The sequence below is a fragment of the Rhizoctonia solani genome, chromosome 4 (assembly GCF_016906535.1).
Source record: "Rhizoctonia solani chromosome 4, complete sequence".
NCBI lineage: Eukaryota > Fungi > Basidiomycota > Agaricomycetes > Cantharellales > Ceratobasidiaceae > Rhizoctonia > Rhizoctonia solani.
Genome location: NC_057373.1, coordinates 804,867 through 819,564, shown reverse-complemented (window position 1 = coordinate 819,564; position 14,698 = coordinate 804,867). Strand labels below are relative to the sequence as shown.

At 47.6% G+C, this 14,698-nt stretch overlaps 4 protein-coding genes across 4 annotated transcripts; 1 reads left to right on the top strand and 3 right to left on the bottom strand.

The window, feature by feature from the left end:
• Positions 1-80: 80 nt before the first annotated feature.
• Positions 81-509, bottom strand: RhiXN_00230 (uncharacterized protein; the record flags this gene model as incomplete). The annotated part of the gene is made up of 3 exons (XM_043320049.1): positions 81-207; positions 262-351; positions 409-509. 3 exons carry the CDS (start codon positions 507-509, stop codon positions 81-83), a joined length of 318 nt encoding a protein of 105 aa, XP_043179061.1.
• A 322-nt stretch (positions 510-831) lies between these two features.
• Positions 832-2,429, bottom strand: RhiXN_00229 (cupin domain-containing protein; the record flags this gene model as incomplete). The annotated part of the gene is made up of 6 exons (XM_043320048.1): positions 832-869; positions 931-951; positions 1,006-1,274; positions 1,326-1,341; positions 1,400-1,942; positions 1,994-2,429. 6 exons carry the CDS (start codon positions 2,427-2,429, stop codon positions 832-834), a joined length of 1,323 nt encoding a protein of 440 aa, XP_043179060.1.
• A 1,568-nt stretch (positions 2,430-3,997) lies between these two features.
• RhiXN_00228 (Fungal Zn(2)-Cys(6) binuclear cluster domain) lies at positions 3,998-7,543 on the bottom strand (the record flags this gene model as incomplete). Its single annotated transcript, XM_043320047.1, has 12 exons — positions 3,998-4,049; positions 4,137-4,311; positions 5,856-6,123; positions 6,184-6,234; positions 6,295-6,393; positions 6,463-6,490; positions 6,551-6,796; positions 6,838-7,013; positions 7,064-7,118; positions 7,172-7,191; positions 7,249-7,302; positions 7,397-7,543. 12 exons carry the CDS (start codon positions 7,541-7,543, stop codon positions 3,998-4,000), a joined length of 1,371 nt encoding a protein of 456 aa, XP_043179059.1.
• Positions 7,544-8,017: 474 nt separating this feature from the next.
• Positions 8,018-14,614, top strand: RhiXN_00227 (pentatricopeptide repeat-containing protein 5, mitochondrial; the record flags this gene model as incomplete). Its single annotated transcript, XM_043320046.1, has 15 exons — positions 8,018-8,091; positions 8,138-8,797; positions 8,923-10,518; positions 12,531-12,670; positions 12,723-12,735; positions 12,793-12,923; positions 13,160-13,229; positions 13,291-13,348; positions 13,398-13,504; positions 13,559-13,853; positions 13,901-14,088; positions 14,130-14,229; positions 14,288-14,424; positions 14,484-14,549; positions 14,602-14,614. 15 exons carry the CDS (start codon positions 8,018-8,020, stop codon positions 14,612-14,614), a joined length of 3,648 nt encoding a protein of 1,215 aa, XP_043179058.1.
• Positions 14,615-14,698: the final 84 nt, after the last annotated feature.

Sequence of the window (14,698 nt, the reverse complement as noted above, 5' to 3'; positions counted from 1 at the left end):
GAGGAAAGCTGCAGAGATTACGGAAGAGAGCAATACAGTGATATATAATAGACTGGAAGATGCAGCGTCTGGGATGGATGTCATGGCTCAGGAGCCTTGGAGATGTCCTCATCCGAATTGACGATTTCCTCCTCGGCTTCCAATTTTTGGGGTGCGGGCTGAGTTGCCAATGCTGTTCCGAACCTAGGCCCACTTAATGGCTTGCCCCTACAAAATTATTGAATTGTCCATAAGCAAGATTCATGTGGTCGAAAAACATACTTGGTAAAGTGCTTCTTTTTCACAGCATTTATTTTTGCAGTCGTGGGAGTCATCATGTTGTCTGTCGGGGATGATACCGCGGCCGCATTTCTAAATAAATAAGCCAGTTGAGCGCTTCGGCTTGTTATAGAATTAGGTGCTGCTTACTCTTTTTGAGCCAACTTCTTTGCCAACAAAGCCTTTGCTCCTGCAAGATGAGCACCAGGATTACTTGCTGGTCCAGCCGTAGTACCGGAAGGGGCAGACATTATGTAAAGTGTTGATTTTACGCGTCGATTATTGGAATCCGTACAAGGCCAGCCGTTTGCTATAGACCTTTGGAAGTTCGAGGTAGAGTGTGGGAGGTGTTGGTCGTATCCAAGCACGTCTCCTAAACGCCACGAAACAGTCACGGGATACAGACTAGGCTTATGTCACAACAATCAAAGCAGGTGTATGTTCATTTGCAAAAGGGTTATATACAGAACGTACTTGGCCGTATGCGCTAGGGAAAGTGCAACCACCTTGCGTTTCAAATCTCATCCAGGGCTTCGGTACACACCGATAGAGGGAGGTTACACGCCAAATTATCTAAATTCTTGGGTTCGTTGCTCGTCCATTATGGCCCCCTATACGGCAATAGTTTAACTTCTGCTGCACATGGAGCGACCTCCAATACCTGACACTTACCCAATTTTCGGGCCGGCGCATCTAGAGAACGCGTTAATTTAGCCTAATTCTGAGTTGAGAACTATTGCGACCTACCTTGCCACCACCTAGGGAACGTTCCACTCTTCTCGGGATGCATGGGATACACCACTCTATCTTCAGAACGACGGTTCTCTCCAACTATCCACAACACCAAATCTTGACTTGATTCCTCGCCATGGGCATCGGAGTCGTTGATAATAGTGTGAGCGAGTCCGGTTCCACCCCGGAAACCAATTGCATCGCCAGAAGAAACGGGGAAAGTATAGCCATCAAGCCATACTAAACCCTCACCTTGTATTACGAACACTAGCTCGTCTTCGACACTGGTAATGTAGCTCAGTCTAGTTAGACTTTACATGGCAAAAGTTTCGAACCTGTGCGCATGTGGGTCTGACCATAAACAGCGTGTCATATAAGGTAGGGAATTGTCAGGTGGAGAGCAGCGTACCAGAAGATCGGGCACCAGGAGGAATAACCTCGAGATTACAACCAAAACGTCCCGATAAGCCTGTCTCCTGTGATAATGATGTTGCATATGCAAACAGCTCGCCTTCTCCGGCAGGCGCAAGCTGGTCTCTCCAGTTGACGATATTACTCGGTCGGGCGCCTAATTGATAACCAGGAAGCGTGTCGTTTGGGCGCTCCGCTCGCGCCACGCCTGGATGGGCCCCGCCTTCATTTTGTAACGTAACGTTTTCCCAACGGAGTACCTCTTTAGCTTCATATCGCTCCGGGTTATGTGGATAGTGGAGTTCATCTTCTCCAGGTTTATTCTCTCCGACTACAAGGAGAATAAGGTCTTCCTCATCTCCATTAGATTGGCCTGGTACTGGCTTCGTATCGTTTATGACACAATGGGTAATCCCAGTGCCCCCTGTCCAACCCACAACGTCACCCGGTTCAAATGGATATATCCACCCATTCTGCCAGATAGTCCCCCGACCTTGAAGACAGAAGACTAGCTCGTCTTCCTTGGAATGCGCATGTGGACCTATAAAGGAAATATTAGACGTGATACATAGGATAAATGATGATACAGTACACGCGGTTCTATACCCAGGGGGTATAATCTGATAATATATTCCTAGGCGTTCACTCATTCCAGTGGCTTTATTGAGCCAAGAGTATCGTCGATCGTCATCTTTCTTAGTTGTTGAAACCAGCTCAGAGATCGGCTGAAGAATATCTGGAGCGTGGATGATACAACTTTGAATATCCATTTGAATCCTATTACCACCCGTCACTTTGGTATCAGTCGGTTCCACATGTAAATCCTCTACTTGTAGAAGGTCTACATCTCTATGTTCGCGATTAGCCTCGCCCAGTTTGTTCTGTTCAAGGTGAGTGGGGGTCGCCGCGTCCAACGTGTCTTGCGAATGAGCTGTTGTAGAAATAATGTCTGAAGCAGATTTATCATCTAGCTTAGGTTCAGAACTTCCTGACACGGAAAGCCGCAAATTTGTGTGCTCGTCTGCCATATGAATCGAGCCTTTTTGCGGTCGAAGCACGCGTCAAGAATCTGAAGATCTTGCGTATGCGATCACGTGAACAAAAAACCAAAAGACCGAAACTGGGAGAGTGAACAGTCACACTTGAGTCTCTTTAAACTGCACTACTGTATACCTAATTGTACTCGAATCAATTAAATGTCAAATTAAATCCATTAATTACCTGTGCATTTACGTGATAAACGCGAGAAAGAAGAATGGTATATTCGCGATATTCCTGCGTTACCCATATCTCCTACTAGTTTTTGCATCTCGGGCGGTCAATCTCTTAGCACTACAAATCGGCTATATGCGCATGGGTTCGATCTTACATAGGAGATGCAGGAACTACTATTAAAACTCTCCCAATTGACATGACCTTGATATTTGTGTTCCTTTTCGTACAAGCATCATCAAGTACATTCTTTCACAGAGTGAAGCCCAAGTAAACTATTGTTTATTCATATCATTCGACAGTAGGAAGGGAAACAGTTATCGTGTATGACAAATCACTCATTCTTACGGGTTAGACCCCAATAGGAACAATAGGTTTCTTTAGTGTGACACTACCACTGGCAACCAGACAATTCGTGGACAGAGACCAGCATCTTATCGTCGTCCAGTTGCTCGCCAACAAGCTTGGCCTTTCTATTTCATGTACGTGTGTTGTGGTCCCAATTGTTTTCTCCTTTACACCCCTGGTCACTCGATCAACCTCGATGACTGATTCATGTTCTGATCTTCAGCGAAGGGGTATCCAATCAGCTATGACCATAAAGGTCGGGTCTAGGGTGTGTCAATTCAGCTAGGTGGACGCACATTCATCGAATCAAGCACGTTGGGGCGATTGAAAGGGAATCGAGAGCCTTCGCGCTGGCCCTAGTTCATTATTTTTCTCTCTTTGGCACCGCCCTCTAAACCTTTTGAGTTGTGCGCCAAGTATCACCATAACGTGATGATAGGCCCAAAGCGAATCATTTCGTCTTTGGTACACTTGGTAATGTGCCGAAGGATGTCACAGGCCATGATTGTCGACTTTCCATCTGTGAAATGAACTCCGGATGAGATGGGCTGTGTGACTTGGAATACATTTGCATCTCTGTGATAGTGACTGGAAACCCAACGAATGGGTATCTAAGGTTGTTGTAGGCGGCCGAGTTGCCGAGATAGGCACTTCCTGGTATGAACTTAAGTCTCATAAGATTATTTGCTGTTGGTCCTCGATGCCCATTCGTAATGCGCAGACAATCTAGGCCTGGGTCTGGTCATATGTGCTTTGGTATTTGTATTTAGGAAACTTTCCGTAGGGATCGCCCAAGCTCTGGATCTAAAACTCTACTCGTGCTCGGCCCCGGACCACAGCACGCTCTATATCAATTCATAACACAGAATGTTTATTGCACTAAAGTAAGATTTGATACTAGCATTGAATGAATTGAAAAAGGTTCCATTTATTACTTTATCCCAAAATACAACAAAAAGCTTCCCAGAGATACCATGATATAAAGTATGTATTGTAGTTGGGCAGTTGGCTAAACCGACGTCCACAACATGTGTATCTAGAGAGAAGGCGAGGCCTTGATAGGGGTCGCCAGTTCGCGAAGCATATTTCTAAATACCAATTACCCGAGTGAAATCAAAGAAAAAAGGGTAAGTTCAAACATGGCATGGTATATAGAGATAACGAAATGAACGTACGCCATATCTGCTACATGTACGCCCACTCGGCTCACAAGGTGCAATAGATCCATACAATTCTGGAGCAACGGGTCTTGCTTTTCCCCACCTTGCTGAGGATCAGAGCGAATTAGACGCAACCCATTCATTACAAGCGCAACAACCGTCTCTCGCGTCGCTGGTACCAGCCATGGGACTGGGCAAACGAGTCAGTTATTGTGTGGAATTTGTAAGAGCATCTAGGTCGGCGCCGACCCAATACAGCTAGTAGACGGACTAATGGCCGGTACTCACATGGCTTGTTGTTGATGCTAATGTAATGGCCCAACATACTGGCATTGGACCTAGCCGAGTGCAGACAGGCCCTCCGACTGTCCTCAAAAAGCGACTTCCCAGGCTCTCCACCACCTGGAATCATTGCATACGGGCGTCGTACCAATATCTGGGAGAAATGATACTACATGCGAAGGGGTTTATTAGATCCACGTGCAGCGCCCTATGCAAGAATACTTCGCAGCTTACACTATGAAGTTGAACGGAAAAACGGCGCACATGTCAGCGCCCGTCGGTATTGGACATCACCACAGAGGGATCAATCGGATAGGGCACGTACTATGAATTCAGCCACGTTGCGACTTCTAGATGACTTGGTGAGCAGCAGTAGCCTGATTCAGGGGTCCATCGCACTGAAGGCATCGGTCAAGGGCAATCGGTTCGGAGTTTAGAACAAGACGGGTGGCAAATCGTGCACACGTTCACATCAGGTATAAATAGGAGAGGCGAGACTCAGCTGCTGCCAGGTTCTCCCCATGTCAAGAATTTCAACTTACATTGCGGGGGCATACTACGATACCATTCGTGCAGCTTCCTCTCATTGTCGGGCATGGACGTAAGTTTGGGTCTTTTGGGATCGTACCTACGTCCAGTCGCATACTGTTGGCACAGCGTTCATGGCGATATGCGTTCAGATTAATGGGACAAGTCCTGGTATTCATCATACACTTATTTTCCTAATACGCACCATGGTCCGAGTGATCTCGGTCAATATCTCACACAATTTTGTAAAGTGTCGGAACCCAGTACAACCAAATGGTCTTCTCCTTCCATCGGGGTTGGAGGAGGAAGATCATACCTACACCGCCAAATTGGGAGTTGCAGCCGGCGGGAAAACCATCGGCGTGGTCAGTAAGCCGTTTTCCCGTATCAAAACTCTAAAGCTAATACTGACTGATCGGTCAATACAGACGTGGGCCTTCCATAGAACGTCGAGAAGAGTACATCGAGGACATAAGAACACCTTGTTCCTCATCAGTGCCTGCCCATCCTTCATGGTTCAGATCGACCTACCAAAATACTCGGCGCCACATCTCATCGTTCAAAGTTTTATTGTGGGTGTTGACCTCGCCTTGCCATGCGTTGCGGTGGATGCCGCGCTGCATGCCGAGGCGAAGGCTGACACCCGTTGTCACTAGGTTCAGATTTAGATGGATAATTCCAAGACCACAATCATGTAAACTCACCCAAGACCGCACTCGGATTCCCGATCGTAAGGTACATGGCACCAGTGTCATTATTTGGTGCTCAAACAAGACGTCAACTGGAAACACGCCCATTGAACACACATCGACCTGGCCTGTCACAAAGTGAGTAACCGCCCTCACACAACATATACCCAAGTCATCCCTGATCGCGCTCATGCCACGAACTAGAATGATCCCAAAACACGTAAAGTGCACTTACGATAGAACAAAACTCCCGCATCGAATTCTCGCATATCCGGTGGAATATCCTCAGCGTAGAAGGGCATAACACGTGTATCATCACTAAATCTTGATCCGTTTGCACAGACAAGCAGCACGACGGCCGCAAAACTTGGGTCTTTCCAGTGGAGCTTCTGTGCAAGTTGGGCCTCAAACGTGGGCCGATGAAGAAGAGGGAGGATAACGTTAAATCTAGTGAAGTATAGATCCACTAACGAGGCCAACAAGTCGTCCGGAGGGAACCAAAGCTGGGTTGGTACATCGCTTAGTAAGTTATACCAGTGCCGCTCCTAGAATATGATACTTACGTCTTGAGGAGCCACGCGTGTGGCAAGTTTATCCCGCATTGGCTTAGTATACTATCCACCACGGGTTGGTCACATCGCGATCCCTGAGGCAAAACTGGGAGAACTACTTACCGAGCCCTGGTACTCTGCTGGGTTGACCTGTCGCGAGTTTCTACGCGCAATTTGAGGTTGAACCTCTTTTCTCCAGGCATGCGCGAGCTCCAGTCCAATCTGTCATAAAATTCCTTTGTGAGCGAACATCGATCAGGATGAAACCAATCCATCAAAAGCGACACGCACAGAAATTTCAGAGCCCTCGGTAAATGACCTACTCCGTGTAACGTAAGCACGGCCTCTACATGCCTGACCCATGTCAAACTAGACTCACAATTCAGTGTGGTAGGATGACCTGCCCATGGGCCTTCCCTCGGGTCCTGCTCCTCTGTCCCTTGCAGGATTGTTCATGTACGGCGCTGAGCCTGTCCTAGGGGGCGTTGTGATACCATACGGATGGCTAGAACCCGTTAAAGGCGATGAACGGTCCGCACCAGCACTTGGGGGAGAGTACGTAGTGGTATTTCCGGGGATGATTTCGGAGGTGACAACGGGGCCGATGAAGTCAACCTTGTCAAGTCTGGTTTGGTTTCTTCTTCACTGTAGGAGCGAGGGTCAAACATGGCGTTCGAGGGGTGAAAGAAAGCTGTAGTGGAATCGACCGAAGGGCGCAAGAACGCATCATTTGGCTGGAGGAAAGCTGAATCAGAGGGACGCAGCAGAGTGTTTGCATTGTCTAGTAAGTCTGAGTTCGCTGATTCTTCTATCTCTTGCTCAATATCGATACCAGGCGCTATCTGATGATGGTCAGTGACGAGACAAGCTGGTATAGAACTACGCGACCCACCAAGCGGATGAGCCCTTCCATCTCAATTATTCGAGACTCTAGATCTCGGGCTTGACTGGTTTGTATATCTTAGTTCGAGTTTCCAAAAAGCACTCATGTTTTACCTACCTGCTCTCATGTCCGCGTTTCTGGGCATTCCGAGATAAGTGTTTGTAAACATATGCACAATTTATTGAACGACTTACTCTCGCAAAACGTGTGAAAACACAGGACATGCCCGCGTTCGTGCATAGTGTACACTAATAAAAACCCACATCAAAGTAATTAGAAATCTTGTCAGAACGAGTATCCACAGGCTTCGATCGATCCTAGACCTGGTCGACTCGTACTTACTCCTCTGTCTGATGATGGATCCCCATCACAGCGCGCTTTACGTTTGCGACATAGATCGCATGCTTTGGTGACTCGTCGAATTTTGAGTGGAATATCATCGTCTGGCATGGGCTGATCCCTACTACTTCCAGGCTGGCTGTAGGACATTGTAGTCTGTGCTGTGGTCGCACTTGGTAGACGTTGTCTAGTTGAAGAGCGAATCCTTAAATGGAGCGGGATGAAACACCTGGTGTCGAAAACACTGATACACGGCGAAGTAAATCGGGCGAGGGCCCAAGGGGCTGCAAGAGAGGGGAAGGAGGTGAGCCAACCTCGGGGGCCGGGTAAAATATGGAAGCCTTAGCCCGGTGGAATGGTAAATCGCGCGCAATGACGGGTTCCGAGAGAAAATGCGGCAGTCAACACCGCGACTCGCGGGCTGTATTCGAATAGATCTACTCCTTTAAGGTTTCTATTGTGGTACATACACACTCAACCGACAGCGCACAGTGGACAGCTATATATCAGGGATTGAGTACTACAGTATACTGATAGAAAGTTGACACATAGGGGCATTTTCCAGGGGATAATAAAGGATAGACTGCTCATCAAAGATCAAGCCTGACGATTTGGGGTAAGGAAATGAAATTACCCGCTACCGCTTCGGGCTTGGGGATCGCTATCCCGGGCGTCAGCCGTCAAGACGATTCACGATTGTGTCTCGAACCTATCATCTTCCCCGGCTGAATTGGGGCACTCAAGGCGTAACGGGATCAACCGAATCACCGCCTGGGCCTTTACCACCGTGTCACGTGACTACTATCTGAAATTCATAACTCTGCCTTTTGGTTCCATCCGCATGTATATGTCACAGAAACGAGCTATCCTCCTTATTCGAGTAATCGCATCAGCAGGACACAAATCAGCTCCTAGGCGACTCAAATCTACAGAGGTGTCTAGTTTATTGCATAGCTCATTAGGAGTCAAGCTTCCACCCCGAAAACCGATCATTTTAGCCGGCAATATCGGCCTAGCTTTTAATGACCGCCTTGCTAGCCTCCGTGCAGATATTGACTCAGAGAATTTTACTGGTGTTTGGAAGCAGTTCTCCGATCTACGAGATGCAGGTCAGGTCGATCACCTTTCTCTGAGCGACTTGGAACAGGTTGACGAGGCCATCGCTTCGACAATATACAGACCTGGCATATCGTCTAAATGGTCCAATGTGAAGAATCCTCCACCCACTATCCCCCACTTTGGCAATGAATCAGCGATCCCGGCACCTATGGAACAGATATATGAAGTGGGAGTTTGGCTTGCTGTCCGCGGTCCGATGTGTGTACTACGCGGGTGTATGATGCGTGCGCTCAAAGATTCGAAGCCTGAAGTCGTTATCGACTTGTGGCAGAAGTTTATGACCAGGTGCTTGTTGGGAGAAGGAGATCGCATTATAGAGACCGTATCGCGCACAGAGGCTTCTTCGACTACCATCAGGCCCAAACCCAATGATGACCCACTGGGCCCTGACCCACCACCTCCACCCCCAGTCGTACCCCAGCAGAATCTTCTTACTATCATCCCGGCCGACCCGAGCTCTTGCAACTCACCATATGCGCCTATGCCATGCGGGATGATTTTCGTGGGGCGTTCGATACTGTCTATCCGACTCTCGTTCCACTCAAACCCGAAATGGCTCGTGATTTGCTGGAGCCTATAAGGCAGATACGAGAGGATGTGGCGGCCAAGGCGATACGTTACATAAACGACTTGGATTTACTCCGCCTGCTCGCCCGGCCGTGGTCTTTTCGCAACCAGTTGTTTAATTTTGTCAATTCTCTCAGCGCCGAAAAATTCAAAACCACCTATCAGGAGATTCTAAGACTCCTGAAAGAACCTGACCCATGGGTTGGGCTTATATCCGTATCATCCGGCCCGCCTCCAATTTCCCCTGAACCGAAGAGTAAACCTATCTTTTCTATTTCACGCCAAACTTGGATCGACCTTCTCGAAGGCGCTGGCACCCTAAGGCAGCCCGAGCTCAGGGAGACTATCTGGAAAGACTTTCACTCTCTTGGAGGCACGCCTACTACAGGCATGTGGAATACCTTATTGCTCGGATATCTACGAGAGGGGCAACTAGAAATCGCAAATAAGGTCTGGGGGGCGATGGGAAAAGATGGACACGACGCATACACATATACAACAATGATGCGTGGTTTGTTCGATCGACACCATACAAATGATGCCATGGCTTATTATGAAGAGATGAAAAAGAAAATTCCGCAAGCAGAAATCACCATCAGGTCTTACAACGTCGTTATACATGGGCTTTTTACTGGGGGACGTCCAGACGCTGCTCTCAAACTTGTTGCTGATCTCGAAGCTGGCAGTGCTTTACCCACTCCTACCCATCCTGTCCCTGACATAACCACCTATAACACAATGTTGAGGTATTATTCCAGGCGTCGAGAGATGGGCCCTTTATCGAAGGTGCTGCATAATATTGCCGACAGACAGCTCCGCCCCGATGCATACACACTCACCACCGTCTTGAACGCACTGCTTGCGGTAGGCGTACAAGACGCTCCGTCCAAAATACTAGGAATCATGAAAGCTCTTCGTGTCCAGGTCAATGAAGCGATCGTTTCCGAGCTTATTGAAGATGTGGTCTACCGCGTGCCTGGTAGAGGTCCCAAGAAGAACAACCAGTTCTTTGAATCTACACGCGCAGGGACTCGGAGCCCCCCCAATCCATCGACCGATCAGGACGCTGAGTCATCACCTCGAGACCGTCTGCAAACTGGCGTCAAGATGTTGGTCGCATTCGAAAATGCCGGAGTTCCAACCAATGTTGTTAACTACACATCCCTCATGGCTGCTTTCCATCGAGCCGCCGGTGCAGGAACAGGGCCACAGTACATATCTCATTCAGAAGCCCAGAAAGCAACTCAAGCTTTACGGTCGCGCATGAAAAAGCGGAGAATCCGCGAGAACCGTATCACATACAATATCCTGATTGCGGCGTGTCTGGAGGGTGGAGACGTACCAAAATCTAAATGGAGAGAGTTGGCGCCCACACCTACAGCTGGAGTTGATCGTCCTGCGGTTGATTTGACAGTGTACCGCCGAATGTCAAACAAGCGGTGCAATATTTCCATGAGATGCGTAGTACTGGAATTATACCGAATCATGATACTTGGTATATCTTGTTACAAGGCGTAGCATCACACGGTCAGATATCACTTGCACGAGTTCTATGCGACGAACTCGTGAAAACTAAATTCATACCTCAAACTGGCTTATTCAAGCTGATGATGCAAATTAGGGGAGGGTACTGAGTGGCGCTGTATTGTGAGTAGTATGTATGCGCTCAAAATTTCACATACACTGATCATATTGTCCTAGCTTAGGGTAAACACAGTGATGAATATACTGTACTACTAGGACCTGAGCATAACATGACTATAAATGCGGTTTCTTTCTTAAAAGGCATGAGGATATGTATGTAAGGGGGAATGCCAGTAATATTTAATTACTGCCAGTATACCTGAAAGGGTCCAATTAAGTCTTCAACTGGCATTATCATTGAACGTATTCGTCCCAAAGCAGCAAGCAGCATTTCTATTGATTGTACCAGACCTATACAGCCCCATGTAACGATAGCTGCCCAGGAGCGCGCATTCCGTTTTTACGGTGGCAAGTGTTGAGGTATAACGACGTAATTGGCCCAATGAAACTGATAGTTCGATGTTTTCCTTCAAACAGAATGCTTTGACCATTGCAGATAGGTACTTGAAACCCTATTGGTCTGTCTGCCAGATCCAGATTCAGAGATACGAGATAAACCTCCATTGATCAATTGGGGCAGTTCCGAAAGGACCACATCACCCAGCTCTTATAGGGAGTTCAAGGTCGATTGTGCTTTTGAAATTAAATATCCTCACAATATATATAACTTTCAATTGCCTACATCAGTGCCGAAACTTGGTTATCAAAGTAGCGGCGATACGCATTAATTAATCATCATACGCACTCGTTTTCTTTAATTGCTATATTGAGTGCTTCTGCGTGTTAAACCATGTCTCATGGTCGCATAATGAGCCAAGGTTAGACATAATAAGCACGAATAACGGAAACATGGTAGCGATTGCATGTTTGGGTGTGGATAAGGTACATTACCAACTCCGATCCGGCATGCATTATAACAGGATTTGAAAGGAATCCCGCCGTCATTGCATACTATAAAACATAGGTAAGTGGTGCAAGCCTACATCGCTTTGCCAACCCCCTCCGTCTAAGAGGATGCTAAACGCCGGTTCATCTACCACTGTTTGTATTCGGACCTGTCGGTTTGCTACGCCAGCAGTAAGTCTGTTATATTCTCCTGATGGCTCACTTGAAAAAATGGGATTTCTTCTATTAGTGGATCCACCATCGTCTATTCTGATCTTGACAAATGGTCCTACCAAGCGAAATTTTAAGTTATACTTAGTTCAATGCACCATGCTCATGTACACCTGGGCACAAGCCAGCAACCAATTCAGAACATGCCTTCCTCGCGGCCACCGCTTTAGTTCTTTGCTGTTCCGAAACCTCGACTCTTCATTGGACTAGCTGGTGCTATTTTACACATGAATTAATATCTGGCAGTTGCCTTCTCGGCGCCACTCGCATTTGACATGATGGGCTAGTACGTCTTTATATGTGCACCATACGAAGGCCATTTGTTTCCCTTTCCCATTGAAATAATGCTCCATGTCTAGATAGTTCCTGCCCGATCCAGGCGTCATTGTGTTAACTTGAATCGACGTCATGTGTACCGATCGAACTTCGGCGGACGAGCCCGTGACCTTTGCTTTCCAAGCGCCCGCACGTCGAGTCATGTGCAACAGCAAATGTCAAGAACATGCTTACTTTGGCAGGTACATACAAACGATCCGGCTACTGAGACGTACATGTAACGTATAACGACCCCAAGTTGGTCACGCAGTGAGCTATTTAAATTGGCCGTGCCAACCTGCTTTCCTGCTACAGATTCCCAGCCACTGAGCGATGGACGGAAAGATACCAGCCCAGATTTTCCCTTTCGCGACCTACTCCAAGGCAACCCCACGAAATTCTTATAAGAAGCCTTTGGCTACTGGGGTATTGGTAGGTGCAGTGATGCTCCTACCTTTAAACATTCATCCCTGGCTAGCACCCTCTGGGGCCAACCTGCCAATACACGGGGCCCCGGCGAACTGCGCGATTGGATCACCCACGAGGCGACTTTCAGCGAACGAAAGATATTTGATCGTGGGTTATTCTATACCTAAATTTGATAGTAAATACTCATAGAATGTGACAGAACTTGGTCCAACGTATGTAGCTCTCTAGGCAAAGCCATTACGCTCCTAATTATGATGTGGGTACTCTAGCATCGGGGCAGGGGAAGGACTAGTAGTCGCATCACCGTCGACTAGCCACCCGGATTATTTTTATACATGGACCCGGTATGTTGCTGCTATAGCGCCGTATGACATAGATCTCATGGTGTTGGTAGTGACTCGTGAGTGTCCCGTATGGGAATTTATACATTCTGTTGAGGTTCGATTCAATTCCTAGAGCGCTTGTGACCGCTTTATTATGGATCGCCTCGTCGCTGGAGAGAATGAACTCGAGGCGGCCCTGCGGCTTTATTCATACAGCCAGCCAAGCTGCAGAACACATGCAACAAGTCAGGATGCCTTGCCAATGGTCAGAGTTACCCGAATGAATTTGTCTAAGATATTGATTCTGATGCAGGTGGATTGGGTGAGCCAAAGTTAACGCTGATGGAACACCTTTCGACGGGAGCTGGGGAAGGCCGCAGCGCGTAAGTGCCATACATTAGCCACACGTTGCAACAGGTTGCTTACACCGCTAACTTTTACCAGGATGGACCAGCCCTGCGGGCAATCACACTCATTCGATTTGCCAACTACTTACTTGATCGTGGCACGGGCCTGATCGAGATTTTGTCTCCAGATTTCTGTATAATCAGGATACCAGCGCCGGCGATTCTGTTATCAAGAACGATTTGGAATATACCTCTCACATGTGTTTCGATACTTCTTATGATTTATGGGAGGAAAAACAAGATCTGCATTTGTGAGTTATTGTTTATCCCAGGCTAATAAATTCCTAAAGCATGCTATGAGGTAGCTTTACTCTGGTAGCCTGCCGTAAGGCGTTGAGCTCTGGTGCGGCACTGGCCAACCGCTTGGGTGACTCGGGAGCAGCCGCCTGGTATAAACAACAATTCAACGTGATGACCTCGCGGATTCTTGACTCGGGCATGTTCTATTTCCCGGATGGGTCTTATCGTGCTTATGCAAATCCTCAAAAACTTGACCGTCGGGGAGTTGACAGCGCCGTATTGCTTGCGATCATTGCTGCAGGAGAACCTGGAGACCCAAACTTTGGGCCAACATCTCCTGCAGTTCTGGCGAGTGTGAAAGTATATGTAGACGCCTTCAGGGGCATGTATCCCATTGCCAACAGTAGCGAGCAGTCATTGGCATTGCCCCTGTACCGACAGGGAGGTATCCTGGTGAGCCTTCTGTTACGATCATGATGGACATCAAAGGTCTTATTATTTTACTCATCATGTCAGAGGATAAATGGGATGGCTATGAGACGGGATCCAATACCCTGGCAATCCGTGGTACCTATGCACGGTTGCTGTTCCACATGTAAGCGGACTTCACCTACTGGATACCTTGTGGCTAACCAGAAGCGTCCAGTTGATTGACTGGGCCCTTGTAGAATTCACGTTGGCTAGGAATATCACGGTGACAGATGTATCCTTGCCTTTCTTTAAGCAATTCGCTTCTGTGAAGGCAAGCCGTTAATTCTGAATTGAGAAATACTGGTATTTAACCCATTATCTAGTCGGGAGATGTTTTGGCCAAAGGGAGTCCCGTGTTCGATTCAATTGTCTTGGGGATGCGCACCTGGTCAGATGGGTTCTATAAAATTCTTCAGCAATTTCAAGGGCCAGGCGGTATACTATACGAACAGTTTAACAGGTGAGCATCGGCTTCTGTATCTCTTTCCAGGACAAGCATTCTAACTTTTCACGTTGAAGGACACTGGCGAACCACAAGGTGCATCGAACCTCACGTGGTCATTTGCAGCGTTCGCCAGTGCTGCTGTACGTCATATTGTCTTGACATTTAGTGTTTGGTACTGAATCTATCTTCCAGCGTGCCGTCATAACTTGGAGGCATTTGTACACTGAATTCACATGGGATTGTGTCTTGAGGCTGAGGTTGGTCTCAAGCTCTATTGGATTCGCGATGG